This window comes from Solea solea, chromosome 7 (assembly GCF_958295425.1).
Source record: "Solea solea chromosome 7, fSolSol10.1, whole genome shotgun sequence".
Taxonomy (NCBI): domain Eukaryota; kingdom Metazoa; phylum Chordata; class Actinopteri; order Pleuronectiformes; family Soleidae; genus Solea; species Solea solea.
In genome coordinates this window covers 5,439,595-5,452,882 of record NC_081140.1, presented here as the reverse complement: position 1 = coordinate 5,452,882, position 13,288 = coordinate 5,439,595, and the positions used below count along the sequence as shown (strand labels likewise).

At 37.3% G+C, this 13,288-nt stretch overlaps 1 protein-coding gene across 1 annotated transcript; it reads right to left on the bottom strand.

Annotated features, from left to right (window-relative positions):
* Window positions 1-221: 221 nt before the first annotated feature.
* LOC131463216 (galectin-9-like) lies at window positions 222-11,588 on the bottom strand. The gene is made up of 8 exons (XM_058634989.1): window positions 11,425-11,588; window positions 9,309-9,397; window positions 8,582-8,786; window positions 6,850-6,969; window positions 6,529-6,744; window positions 4,765-4,853; window positions 2,351-2,507; window positions 222-1,020 (listed from the first exon to the last, which is right to left on the bottom strand). The coding sequence occupies exons 1-8, from the start codon at window positions 11,455-11,457 to the stop codon at window positions 874-876; spliced, it is 1,056 nt and encodes a 351-aa protein (XP_058490972.1). The 5' UTR covers window positions 11,458-11,588; the 3' UTR covers window positions 222-873.
* Between the last annotated feature and the right edge of the window lie 1,700 nt (window positions 11,589-13,288).

The following is a 13,288-nucleotide window of genomic DNA, read 5'->3' as shown; positions in this document are numbered from 1 at the left end:
CCTTTTCTTTAAAAGAGTTCTTGTTTTCTTCATAGTCTATTTGTATGTTGAATATCTGACACTGCACTGTTTTATACATGAATCTCTCTTTTTATTACAGTTTTTTTTTCCTGATTAAAAGAAATCTGGAATTGAATGTTGTTTTCTTTCTTGGGTGAGAACAGAAGCTCAAGAGCACATTCAAGTCACATTTTACAATCAGTTATTAAAGAGTCCAAACATGTTTTTTAACAAACTTTAATTAAAAAGTTTAAGTAATTTCACTCCCGATCTTCCAGGAAGCCAGAGAATCAGCGTCTTTGTTGCCAGAGAGAAGGGAAGTGTGGGAAGAACACCTGTACATAGTTTCCATTTTTTGTCCTGTTTTTGCACATGAAGAGACAAAGACTCAAACAAATGTCATTGTAAATATGTTTCATACTGTTCACATTCAAATTTAACACGCAAACTATGTTGTTCATGTGTTATTTTTTCTTCATTTTAAGTTGTTAAAACAGTATTTAAACATGCAGCATGTTATACATAATTGCCAGATATTAATAAAAAAAAAAAAAGGTCAGACGCACATTTTGAGGGTTAGGAGTTCAAGGGTTAAAATCTCACTCAGGTCCACTTCCTTAGCTGCGTTCAGGCTGATAAGAGTAATAACACAACATAACACAGCACCAACCTGATGAATTTTCCCTTTTTTTGTAAAAAAAAACAAAAACAAAGTATGGCATATGATTATATAGAAATTATTATATATGTTATATTGGTATGAAAGCACTGGACGTAAATATGCAGCATCCAGTCAAATCAATCAGCATGGATTCATTGATAGATGTGATAAGAATTGGTGGTTATGAGGTGACAGCCACAGGTGGTGGATCTCTACACCATCACAGAGGTCAGCGTGAGGTCACCGTCGATCTCCAGGGTGTGAATGTTTCTGAGTGGAGTGATGCGGTGGTTGTAGGTGTGAGCCTGCATCCCATTGACCAGAATCCTGAAGCAGCTATTCTCACAGGAAATGGTCAACTGAAAAGAAACAAAAAAGAACAAAGAAAAAGGGCATTTTATGATCAGTTGTTTCTGCACAGAGAGCTTTTCAGAGCTAAATGTGGATGTTATCACAGATACTTTTCAGCAAACTCAAAACATGTTATCATTACTCTGAGTTGAACAGAACCATGAATAAATTACAGAAGGTGACTTTGTGTTGTATGAGAAGGAAAGCCTGCTACCGTAATGTATGTTATAGTGGCACACTGTAAAAACAATAAGAAAAAAAAAAACTCTTATTTAAGTAGAATTCCGTAACATTTAAACAATCTAAATTTGCAAATAGAGTGTGTGCCATAAATATGACCATTAGTTTACAGTTAAAGGGAAACATTTAGTATATAAATACATGTATATATATATATATTAAAATCATACTGTACACATAAATAAAAAAATAATAATAGACCTTTAAATGGTAGACATATAATGTTAATGTGAAGAATATTACTTAAAAACAATGCAACAATGTTAATGATTAAGTTATAACCACAGGGTCATTATCTCTTTCCTTTTTTCTATTGCTTTCTCTCTGCGTGTGTGTGTGTGTGTGTGTGTGTGTGTGTGATGCTCTGCAGGTGTGAATGATTGTCTGATTATGTGTGTGTGTGTATGTGTATATTTGTGGCTTTGTCAGGACCAAAAATCATATAACCATTTTGGCTGGTCCTCATATCTTTAAAGAGCTTTTGGGGGGGACCTGGTTTTAGGATTAGGGTTTAGGTTAAGGTTAGGCACTTTTCCACTACACAGTTCCAGCATGACTCTGCGTGTCGACTCTACTCGGTTTGGTATCGTTTTTCATTACTATAGTACTTCTTCAGTGTGGGCATTGTTTGCTTTGATTGTTGTGTTGGACGTCGCACTCATGACTCTTCCATTGACGACACTCTCTGTCTCTCTGCCAATCAGTGGCTGGCAGTCTGTTTTAGTATCGTCTCAGCTCACTTGGAACCTCACCAGAGCAGGTACTAAAAAAGCACCAGGTACAGGTACTATCACTAATGGAAAAACAAACTAGTAACTAGTAGTGTCGAGTTGTGCTGGAACTGTGAAGTTGTGACTGTTAACGTAAGACAATGCATTATGTCTATGAGGGTCCTCACTATGACTGGATCCTGGCTAGTAATGTGATTGTTCAGTATCTGTTGCTACATTCTCATCTGTTATTTTGAACTTGACGCTCCAGTTACCATTTTGATTGACCTTTGAGAAGAACATAGACCAGCTTTGTAGGACTTAAAACCCCTGTGTTAAACGCTGGGTCTTCATGTCACTGGCCGCTGGTGTGAGTGTGTCGTCTTACCGTGAATGGCTGCCCCTGGTGGAAGGGCATGCCTCCACCACGCTCCTCGCTGCCCCAGTGCACCCCCTGCTTAGTGTTCCGCACCACAGCGTGCTCATTGAAACGTGCATTGTAATGCAGAGCGATGCCAGAGTTGATGCTGAGATTCACATGGAACCTGAGGACACAGAGGTCAATACGTCCATAAAGCACGCATAGATTTTAAATATTGCTCTTCAATGGCCTGATGAAGGTGAAGCTACTAGAAAAAAAACATCTAATACATTGTACATATACAGTATATGATAAATAATAGTACTCATGTTATTATATTGCTCTGCTCTAACAATACATGCTATGGAATGTACTATTACCAGGTGGCACTAAACCCTAAAATAAAACCGAGCATTTTGGCTTTTTTCCATTATTATGTTTAAACATACAGTGCAGAGGGTATAAGAATGTGCAATATAGAGTAACTTTCGTATATCCTTTTTTTCAGCACAACTAGGCAATCTGTTGAAAATGTTCTTTCATTTGAACCAACTATATAAACACACCTGAGCAAAAAGCACTTCAAAAATCGGATTGAATTTGTGAAATTTAGAAATATGTCACAGTTCAAAGTTCACTTGGCTCATTTTAATGAACAAAAGGAAAAGAAAAAGTCTATTTTGTGACTTCTGCACAATTATTGCTACTTGCTACTATATCACTACTAAAAATGTGATATAAAATTAATCATAACTGTGACTCAACTCAAGAATTTTTTTAAAGCCTGAATATGTGATCTATAAACGCGAACCTCCAGTATTTTGGAATTGTTTCGATCAGGGGTCATTTCCTGTTTTGAAAAAAAAAAGTCCCTGTCACAGACAAACTTAACTAACGCCAAAGTTGAGGAAACCTGAGAAAAATAAACTGGATTCATTGCCAGGATATGAACCCAGAGAGTGTGGGTTCCACCTTGGGTTTGTTTTAGTTGCAATGAAAGTAAATCTCCAGATGAAATGATGATGAAAAGAATGAGAGGCTGCAGCTCACTGGACATTATCAGTTCAACAAGCGGGAGAAAGTTTGAAAAGCACAGGATCTCATCACATGATCAGGAAGCACAGTGCACAAAGTCAAAATGCTGTGTCACTGTTTCTGCTGCGACTGAAGGAAATGTTGTCACCTCACATGAACTGAAACACTCACACTGACTGTTACTCTGGAAAATGTGGCTCCATTTTTCTGTCCTAGTTTAGTTTCTGGGAACACGATCTTTGCATTTCACTGTTTCTTCTCTGTTATTGACATGTGGGATTAAATGGTATTAGATTATGGCTTTTAAACTGATTTAGATTTAACGTCTATAACATAATATTTATTTTAATTTAAGTTGTATCATTACTGACACAGAGACCAGTTAGCTGTGGGTTTAATGAATTACTTGTAAATGGTCTGCATTTATATAAATGGTCTGTATTTATATAAATGGTCTGCATTTATATAAATGGTCTGTATTTATATAAATGGTCTGTTGTTATATAAATGGTCTGTATTTATATAAATGGTCTGTATTAATATAAATGGTCTGTATTAATATAAATGGTCTGTAGTTATATAAATGGTCTGTATTAATATAAATGGTCTGTAGTTATATAAATGGTCTGTATTAATATAAATGGTCTGTAGTTATATAAATGGTCTGTATTTATATAGCCCTTTTCTAGTCTTGATGACCACTTAAATGTCTTATTTCCACCGGCTCTACTCGCCTCGCCTCGGCAGAGGTGATGCAGAGCCTGCCATGAGTAGAGCCGGTGGAAAGCTGATTTACACTACAGTTTTGCCATTCACCCATTCACTCACACTTTCATACAACGTGCAGTGCATTTTCTATCACTCCTCTTTCATACCCAGTCACACGCTGCTGACACAGCTGTCAGGAGGAAAGGGGGGTTAAGTGTCTTGCTCAAGGACACAGGAAAAACTTGAGGAAAGTGATCATTAAACACTTGCCAAACCTCCTAATTTTGTCCAAAACTATCACTGAAGCTGGTAAAGTAATTGGGGTACAGCAGCTCTCACTGACACACTGACAGAACAGTTTTGCAGAAGGCGCTGTCCATGCTCTCCAGTTGTGTCCATCCACTATTGGACGAGTTCTTTACTCTTTTCTCTGGACATAGATTCATGTTCTCCAGAGTCAAAACTAAACAATTTCCATTTGTTCCAACTACTGTACTGTGCCACCTACAACACTAACTTCCACTTTAGGGACAAAGAAGCTCTGTACTACACTGAACTAATAACTAAATAAACAGATCAGTCGATAATGAAAATAAGAGTTAGTTGGTGCCTGATTTTACTCCTCACTGTCTTGACTACTTAAGGTGTACAATTAGTTTCAGAGTAAAATCCAGCAGCAGCTCATTAGAGAGTTAGACCTTGTGGCGTGGGGCTGAATATTTCCCTGGATAATGATGGTCTTCCCAGGTGCGAGTCCACCGTTGATGGAGGTTCTGTATGGAACAGCCTGCACCAAGGAAGGAATAAGAATTCATTATTATTGATGTAAATGTCCTTGTGATTTATTTACAGACTAAGGAGCATGAAACAGCAGCTACTTTGTTATCACTGACAGAGATGATCACAGACAGTACAACAGTACATCAGCAGGAGAACACAGGGCTTGACGACATCAATGTAACTGAACCTGTTCAGCCTACACTCCAGTCTATGTAGACCATGTATGCAGCCACTGTAGAAAACACATCTTATTAGAATTGTCAGGAATTTAACCGTTAGTGCTCGTTCAAGGATCTGTGCCGCATGTGCACCCATGGTAATAATACACAACTCCTTATGTGGACATACTGGAGGTGTGTGTTTATTAGGGATGTAACGATTACCGGTATGACGATAAACCGCGGTAAAATTCCCGACGGTTAGTACTACCGTTTCAAATTTTAATTATCGTTAAAACCGTGATTGATTACCGCAACTGATTACCGAAAAACTCACAGTGATACTGCTCATTTCCTGGAGAAGCAGCGGCACCTGAATTGCACTCGCTCAGAAGCGGGCGCGCATGCGCTGTCCAGCGACAACACGGCTGAAGCCACCTGCGCTCCAGAGATTTCCCCCCCGTAAAATCAGAAGTCTGGGCATATTTTGTATTTTTAAACTTCCAATTTGATGAGCCATCTCCGTGACCACCACACACAACTTTTCAGCGAGTAAGTCAACAAAAACGGGATTTTGGAATAGTGTGAAACGTCATGGTTTGTCGCGACGTTTGACGCAAGACAAACGTCATGGTTTGTCTCGCGAAAGCGAGTAGTGTGCAGACAACACATACCGTAGCAGACCAAAATGTGTTTGTTTCTGTGTTTTTTTATTTTATTTTTATGCTGTGTACGGCCGCTGGTACTTAATTATTATCCGACACAGAGTGAGGACCTGTGTGTGTGTGTGTCAGTCAGTCAGATGATAATTATTATTATTAATAATAATAATAATAATAATAATAATAATAATAGTAATAATAATAATAATAATAATAATAATAATGATCATAATAATAATAATAATAATATTTATCATATAATATAAAATATCTTTTTTTAAATAAAACTTGGTTAAAAGATTTCAGTGTGTGTGTTCAGTACTTTTGGAACATTTTGAACACATCTAACAATACCGTGATAATATTGATAACCGTGATAATTTTGGTCACAATAACCATGATATGAAATGTTCATATCGTTACATCTCTAGTGTTTATACAGTAGGTCACATATTCAGGCTTTTAAAATTTTGTTTTTCTTTCGTCTTCTTATGTTTTGTTTTATATCACATTTTTATTAGTGATATAAAGTAGCAAGAATTCTGCAGAAATCACAAAATTAGACCAAGTGAAACGAGCCAAGTGAACTTTGACATGTTTCCAAATTTCACAAATTCAATAAGATTTTTGAACATTTTGAGTACTTTCCTCTCAGGTGTGTTTATATAGTTGGTGAAAATAAAAGAACAGAATTTTCAACAGATTGCCTAGGTAGTGCTGAAAAAATAGGATATAAGAAACTCGATATTGCATATTCTTATACCCTCTGTATACAGTATACTGTACGTTTTAACATAGTAATGGAAAAAAAACAACAAACTTTGTTTACTAAAGGGTTAATCACATCACGTCTGATACTCACAAACATTCCAGAGGGAAATCCTGGTTGTGATGGAAATCCTGGTTGTGATGGAAATCCTGGCTGTGATGGAAATCCTGGCTGTGAGGGAAATCCTGGCTGTGATGGAAATCCTGGCTGAGGAGGAAATGCTGGACAAGTTGGGAAGGCAGGATGAGGAGGAAAAGCTCCATGGGCAGGAAATGAAGGTTGAGAAGGAAATACAGGATGTCCAGGGAGCTACATATGGAAGGAAATCGCTATAATCAATTGTACTTCTTAGTGTTTTTTAAATATTATTATTGTTATTATTATTATTAATAATAATTGTAGTGACATCCTCACCATGTTGCTCTGAAAGGCAATGGAGGAAATTTGAACAGTCCCGCCGACAGCGATGGTGTCCACTCGGTTAACGGGAATACGATGCCTGTAGTCCATGAAGTGGCTGCCGTTGATATTCAGCTGGAATGAGCAAATGTATGATTTAACTTGTACTTTATTCTGAGCATTGAGGAATACTGTTGTTGTAAAAGTTGTAAAATGTCAGTTTACTGATGTATCTCCATCCAGCGGTCCAGTGGTCCAATTTTATTTATTATTATTTATTTATTTTTTTTGTAATTTTCTTATTTTATTTTATTTTATTTTATTTTATTTTTATTCTATTCTCATTTCTTAACTGAGCTGTTGTGAATGTGTGTTTTCCCCCTGGGGGAGGAATAAAGTCATTCAATCTTCAATCTTCAGAGCATGTGAGTGGGATGGAGGGATGATCCACTCTCACAATCTAATGAAATTGCTCAGAACTTGACCCAAACACAGTACGTCTATGTCTGATTAAAAACAAAACACATTTTTCAGTTTGATGAGTTGGTCAGTTGACTGTGTGAAATGTGAACTGAAAGTCAGATGTTGTGGCATCAGCAGTGATATGTGTGTGAGGCAGAGGCTGAAACAAGGGAAGCTCATCTCAGGCCAAGTTACTCACTGTATACATGAATGAACGAAACAAAGGAAACATGATAATTATTTAAAGCTGAAATGCTATCATAGTGTTTTTATTTACAGTGTATAATATGTACTATATAACGTAAACAGGCTATGTCGCTGAGCAAATAACACACAGTTTGCTATTTGTTTCTAGACTTCACTCACAAACTCCACACGGGACTGAGACACGAAAACGCTTGTCTTCACTATAAGTTATTATAGTTCACAAGAATAACCAAAACTAAAATTGAAAAAAACATTTTCATTTACTGAAATAAAAATAAAAACTAGAGTTGATAACTAACTGAAACTAAAATTGTAGCAAAAATGTGCTTAGTTTTCGTCTTTGTACATTAATTTCACACATAATCCTTTCGGGATACTTTTAAAATGGCAGCATTTGCTGGGTTTTTGTGACACAATAAACTTGTTCCTCCAATCGTCACGCATCAGCCCAGCATCTGTGCTCACCAGAGACTTCCAGGGAAGTCTCTGGTAGTCATGGAGCAGTTGGCGTTTATCCAATCACCAGCTCACTCAGCACAGTGTAAATAGTTCTTCTGTGCTGTGTCATAGAGAGCAGTTGAAGCTGAGCTTCTACTGCTGGCAATGTCCAACAAGAAAATCCCCTCAGCTGTTTTTAAACAAACTAGTCCAGCACGGCACGGTTTATCACTGCACGGCTCACTACTCTGACCAATCAGTGGCCGGCAGTCTGGCGACGTCACGCATAGTATAGTATTGCCTCAGCTCGCTTGAAACCTCGCCAGAGCTGGTACTAAAAGTATCTGGTACCAGGTACTATGCTAGTGGAAACGCAACAACCGTGCCGTGCCGGTGGAAACATACCATTAGTCATGAAATATAAATACAACAGTACATATATGACCATTTATTTTAAGACATTTTAGAGAAGACAGAACTTCCCTTGCTGTCATAGAGCAATCACCTCTCGATCGATGCATTATCATTTATGCCTAAAATACCATGTTCTCCATAAGCAGGCAAAGAAAATGCATTACTAGACTAGCAGTAGTACGTAACAGATCATTTTCAGATTATCAGCAATTTTAGCTCAACAGACCTGGAAGGAATCACGGGTGACTGTGATGAGCAGGTTGAAGGTGGAGCCAGGAAGAAGTAAGGAGTTGTTCTTCCTCTCCTCGTTGCCCCAGTTGCCGTGTTGCAGTGTGTTGGCGACCACACAAGAGTCACTGTCATACCGGGGGTTCAAATGGAGAGCAATGTCCGCATTGGTCCTGGAGCCACACTGTAAATTCACATGGAACCTAAAAGCAATCATGGGACAAGTCATTGATTATGAGAACTTAAAAAGATAAATACATTTGGCTTTAGAATAATTTTCTTCATTAAGAAGCTTGTCGTGAAAAATCATGTTGCAAGTAATGAAAATAATCAAATAAATAATAATAAGGGAGCATATATACAAGATATAATACAAGTCATAGTTGAGTACAAACTGTAAATCTGCAAAGAAAACATTTCTCTCAGAGTCACTTAAAGACGGACTGTGGTCCAAATATGTTGCCAGATGGCACCTGGTGTGGAATTGGACCTATAACCAATAAATCATAGATTCCATTGAACACATCTGACAGATTGTTTGTATTTTTACTGGCACGACGTTTCTCGCCCTTCAGACAATGGAAGTCCAGCAAATTCAATCCAATTCAAGGTAATGTCACAGTTGTATATGCACACACCAAATGTGTAACTTAATCATAGGTACGACAGCCGAGAGAAAGGAAAAGAAAAGCTTAAATGATGATAAATAAATGAAAAGAGCTGACCTGTTGGCTCCAGGCGGGACTTGTCCACTGATGGCGATCATCTTCCCCTCGTGCAGACCACCTTGGATTGACCCAGTGAAGGGCATGGTCTGGAAAGATTGGGATTTAACATACAATTAGCAGGTTTTTTATTGTAACTGTTACAGCATGATAATCACATGACCTTAAATGACATACATTCATACAGCAGGTTCACGGCTCAATAGACCGTTAATGCGGAAGTGTCACAAAGCTCCTACATTCAATCACCCATGACCTGTTTCCCCATCTGCTAACTTCAAGTTTAAGCCTCAACGATCACAGCAGAGATTCACGTGTTAGATTGAATAATTTCATCAAGATGACAAACTTCACATCAAAATCCAAAACCTTATAGAGTTTAAAATACTCAATGGACTCCATTATTCACCTGTTTGTAATCCATGTAAATCCATGATAGGTAATCTGACACGATTTTGGAAGCTGCAAGTGTCCTATTTTTAGTCGATAAGTATGTAACAAAGGTTATTTCATTTGGAATATAATTGTGTGCATGTTTGGAAGTTGGATTCTGTGCCTGTTGTCAAACACACTGAATCTTGAGAGATTAAGAATTTATCACAAAGACTGAGGAGATTTATTTGACAAGATATAGGACTGTGCACTGAGATACCTTAAAGGGCTTCAGCTGCTATGTAACATATTATTATTACACATTTTTCCTTCCTTGTCTTTTCCTAACTCCTCCTGAGACGTCTGCCTTATTTTAATATAACCATGGACTGCTATTTTAAGCAAATATGTGTAGTGTTCTGTGAGCTTTGTTTAGTTTTTAATGAAAATTTAATGTTGAAACAAGGTGTTTTTTTCACATGATAACAAAAACAACTACAAGTTGTCTCATAATGTGAAATGTTTCACATCATAAATCATCTTATAATCAGGTCACCATGTTCTAGAACAGTAGAATCTCACCATGTCACCACCCCAGATTGTAGAGGAAGTCGAAACGTCAAAGTGAGCCATTTCCTCAATATTTCAAATCTCACTGAGCTTTTCTTAATTTAGACAAGAGTTGACTTTTGCCAAACAACCAGTTTACACATGACGTGAAATGTTAACACAGTGTAAGTCATCAGGTTATAATGAGCTAACTCCTAGTTTCTTGTTATAACACGATGAGGTTGTACTTTATGTCATAATAACATGAAAATGTCTGGATTTTACGAGAAACTTTTCCCTTTTATGTGACAGTAAATGTGTATGGCAGTGTGATAGCAAGACACTTCCATACACCTCTACAGCTTTCTGCCAAAACCTACATGCAACACATGATGGTTAAACAAGAGTGAAACAGTGCTTAACGCTGCAGTTTCCTGTCTGTGTTTCATCTTTGTGAACAGAAAAGATTATTTGCATGCTGTGTCCTTCATCTGAAAATGGGCTGTTTCAAGCAAAACTATCAGAGCTCCCTGCTTACAGCTGTAAACAGCAGCAGAGCCAGGACGGATGAGGACAAGAGACATTTATCGAGTCAAACTACTGAACCCACTCCTGAAACCTTTTGTCAGTGCTTCTACTGAGAAACACAGAGATGGTTTTAATATTTAAAAGTTACACACAGCAACTTTAAGGCAAAAACACTTGTAAAAAGCTGACAGAAATGCCGGAAAATAAAACATCTTTTAATTCTTTTTAATTAAGACCAATAAAAATATAATAATATATTAATATATATTAAAAATTAAATAGCCTTGCAATGAATAGAGTATCTCACAATCACTGTATCATCCTACCATCATGACCATGGACACAATTGTTTTACAGTGTAATAGTGTGTCCTCCTTTTAGGGGCTACGGAAATGGCCACCCGACCCCAGGCCCCTTGTGCTGGGGGCTGTAAAAACGCCCCTGCTTAAACCCTACACCGATCAGTGTGACGTCTCTGTGTGGAACTGGGTTATTCCAATTATTAATCCAGTGTTTGTGTGTTTACTTTGCACTTTTAACATAACATAAGTCAAATACTTTCCCTCGTCCAACCACAGGCAGACATTTGTCTACCGTCTAACGGCTTCACCCAAAAACAGACACTTCATCACCAAACGTCACCACATACATGTCAACAATCACTTACCGGATTGTAAAACGGTGTCTGAATAAAAGCCATGGTTCGACTTTGAATTGCGGAGCTGAAGTTTGCTGCAGAGTCTGGAGTAAAAAAGAAAAGAAGAAGAAGAAGAAGATGAAGAAACTTCTGACGCTTTTATAGTGGAGAAAAGTTTCGTTTTCATTGCAGGAGGCGGGGCCGAGAGGAGGTGTGGTTTAAAGGCAAGCGGTCACAGAATGATCTGTGTCTGTCTCTGCTCAGTCAGGTGATCGATCATCAATAAATAATCAGGGTTTGTTTCTGGATAAATGGTGTTTATACAGTGTATCAGTGTTTATCAGTGTTTGTGCCAGCTGTTTGTTGAACAACTGTAGACACGACAGAGACTACAGTTATTTCCTCCACTATGTTTGTATTATTCCTTTTTGTTTTAATTCACAAAATACATGGAGAGGAATATGGAGGCTAGTTTAATGTAACATAGTGTTTGTTAATGTATATCGTTACTATGATACGTGTACTTTTTTTTGTTTTATAGCAGTTCATCATTTCAGGGTGAAAAACTGTATAAAGTACATGTATAAATAGACTGTATATTTTAAAACAAATGGCCTGATTCTTTTGATTTTTTTGCTGATGTCAATTAGGAAGTAGGCCATTTAATATAGTCTTACTATATTAGGCAGACAGCAAAGAGAAATCAAAGTTATTTATTGATCCAATCCAATCCAGCTAAATTACTTTAAATCCAACAACAGCTGAAACAATGGCAAGTAAATGATGAGTAAAATAAAATAAAATAAAGTAGATTATCTCAAGGCACTGTACATAGTAAGGCAGAAACCTTAACAACATTATAGAGAGAAGAGAAACGCAACAGTTCACACAATAAGCAAACACTAGGCATCAGTGAAGAGAATGTGCAGCATCTGCCTTGGCCGGTGGGGGCCAGAACGGACAAGATAGGAGCAGATATATAACAGTTGTATCAAGTTATAGGTTTAGACACTTCTCAATCAATTTTCACATGTTTATAGAACTTCAATGTCATTAAAAGCAGAAGAAAATCTATTAAATTAAATGAAAGTATGTTTTTAGCAAATTAGCTTAATTTGCTAAATTCTCTCTTAATTTGTATTATTATGATTATTATTATTATTAATAATAATAATAATAATAATAATAATAATAATTTGTTGCTGCACATTCTCTTCACTGATGCCTAGTGTTTGCTTATTGTGTGAACTGTTGGGTTTCTCTTCTCTCTATAATGTTGTTATTATTATTAATAATAATAATAATAATAATAATAATAATAATAATAATAATGATAATAGATTTTATTTATAGGGGCGATATATAGAAATGGAAAAATGGAAGAGTGTGTGGTGGACAAGTAGAGCTGGATGTCATCCACATACTGTAGCAGTGGAACTGAATGTTGTGTATGTGAAATATATGGCCGAGGACAGAGCCTTGGGGAACACCAGAAAAGACGAGGGGGTGGATGGGATGTGAATGTTTTTAACTGAGTAAACTCAGAGCTGTGTCTGGAACACCAGTGGAGGCTCGTTTGCTCATGAGAACGGTGTGGGAGGGTTAGGGTTAGGGTTAGAGCTGCACTGTCCAGAGTCAGCAGCCACAAGACCTCTATTGAAGTCTGCTTTAATTTAACATGTTGTGAATTATACTGAATTATATTCTGCTGAGGAAAATAGAGGATGAAGCTCGGCACATAATCGTGGACACAGTGTGATTGACAGCTGGTATTGTCCAACCGGAGACTCTGAATGTCTGATTGCAAAAGGTCAGAATCTCAAGGATGGCATCACTACCTGTTACCAGTGTTGTAATGTAATAAAGTACAAATACTTTGTTACTGTACAAAAAG

What these genes read in the sequence shown, in the direction of transcription:
- LOC131463216 (XM_058634989.1), bottom strand. Translation starts at nt 11,457, where the DNA reads ATGGCTTTTATTCAGACACCGTTTTACAATCCG. An exon ending in TCACCCGTGATTCCTTCCAG is followed by an intron (nt 6,970 to 8,581) that starts GTCTGTTGAGCT and finishes TGCTCATTCCAG; the next exon opens with CTGAATATCAACGGCAGCCA. An exon ending in GATTTCCCTCTGGAATGTTT is followed by an intron (nt 4,854 to 6,528) that starts GTGAGTATCAGA and finishes TCCTTGGTGCAG; the next exon opens with GCTGTTCCATACAGAACCTC.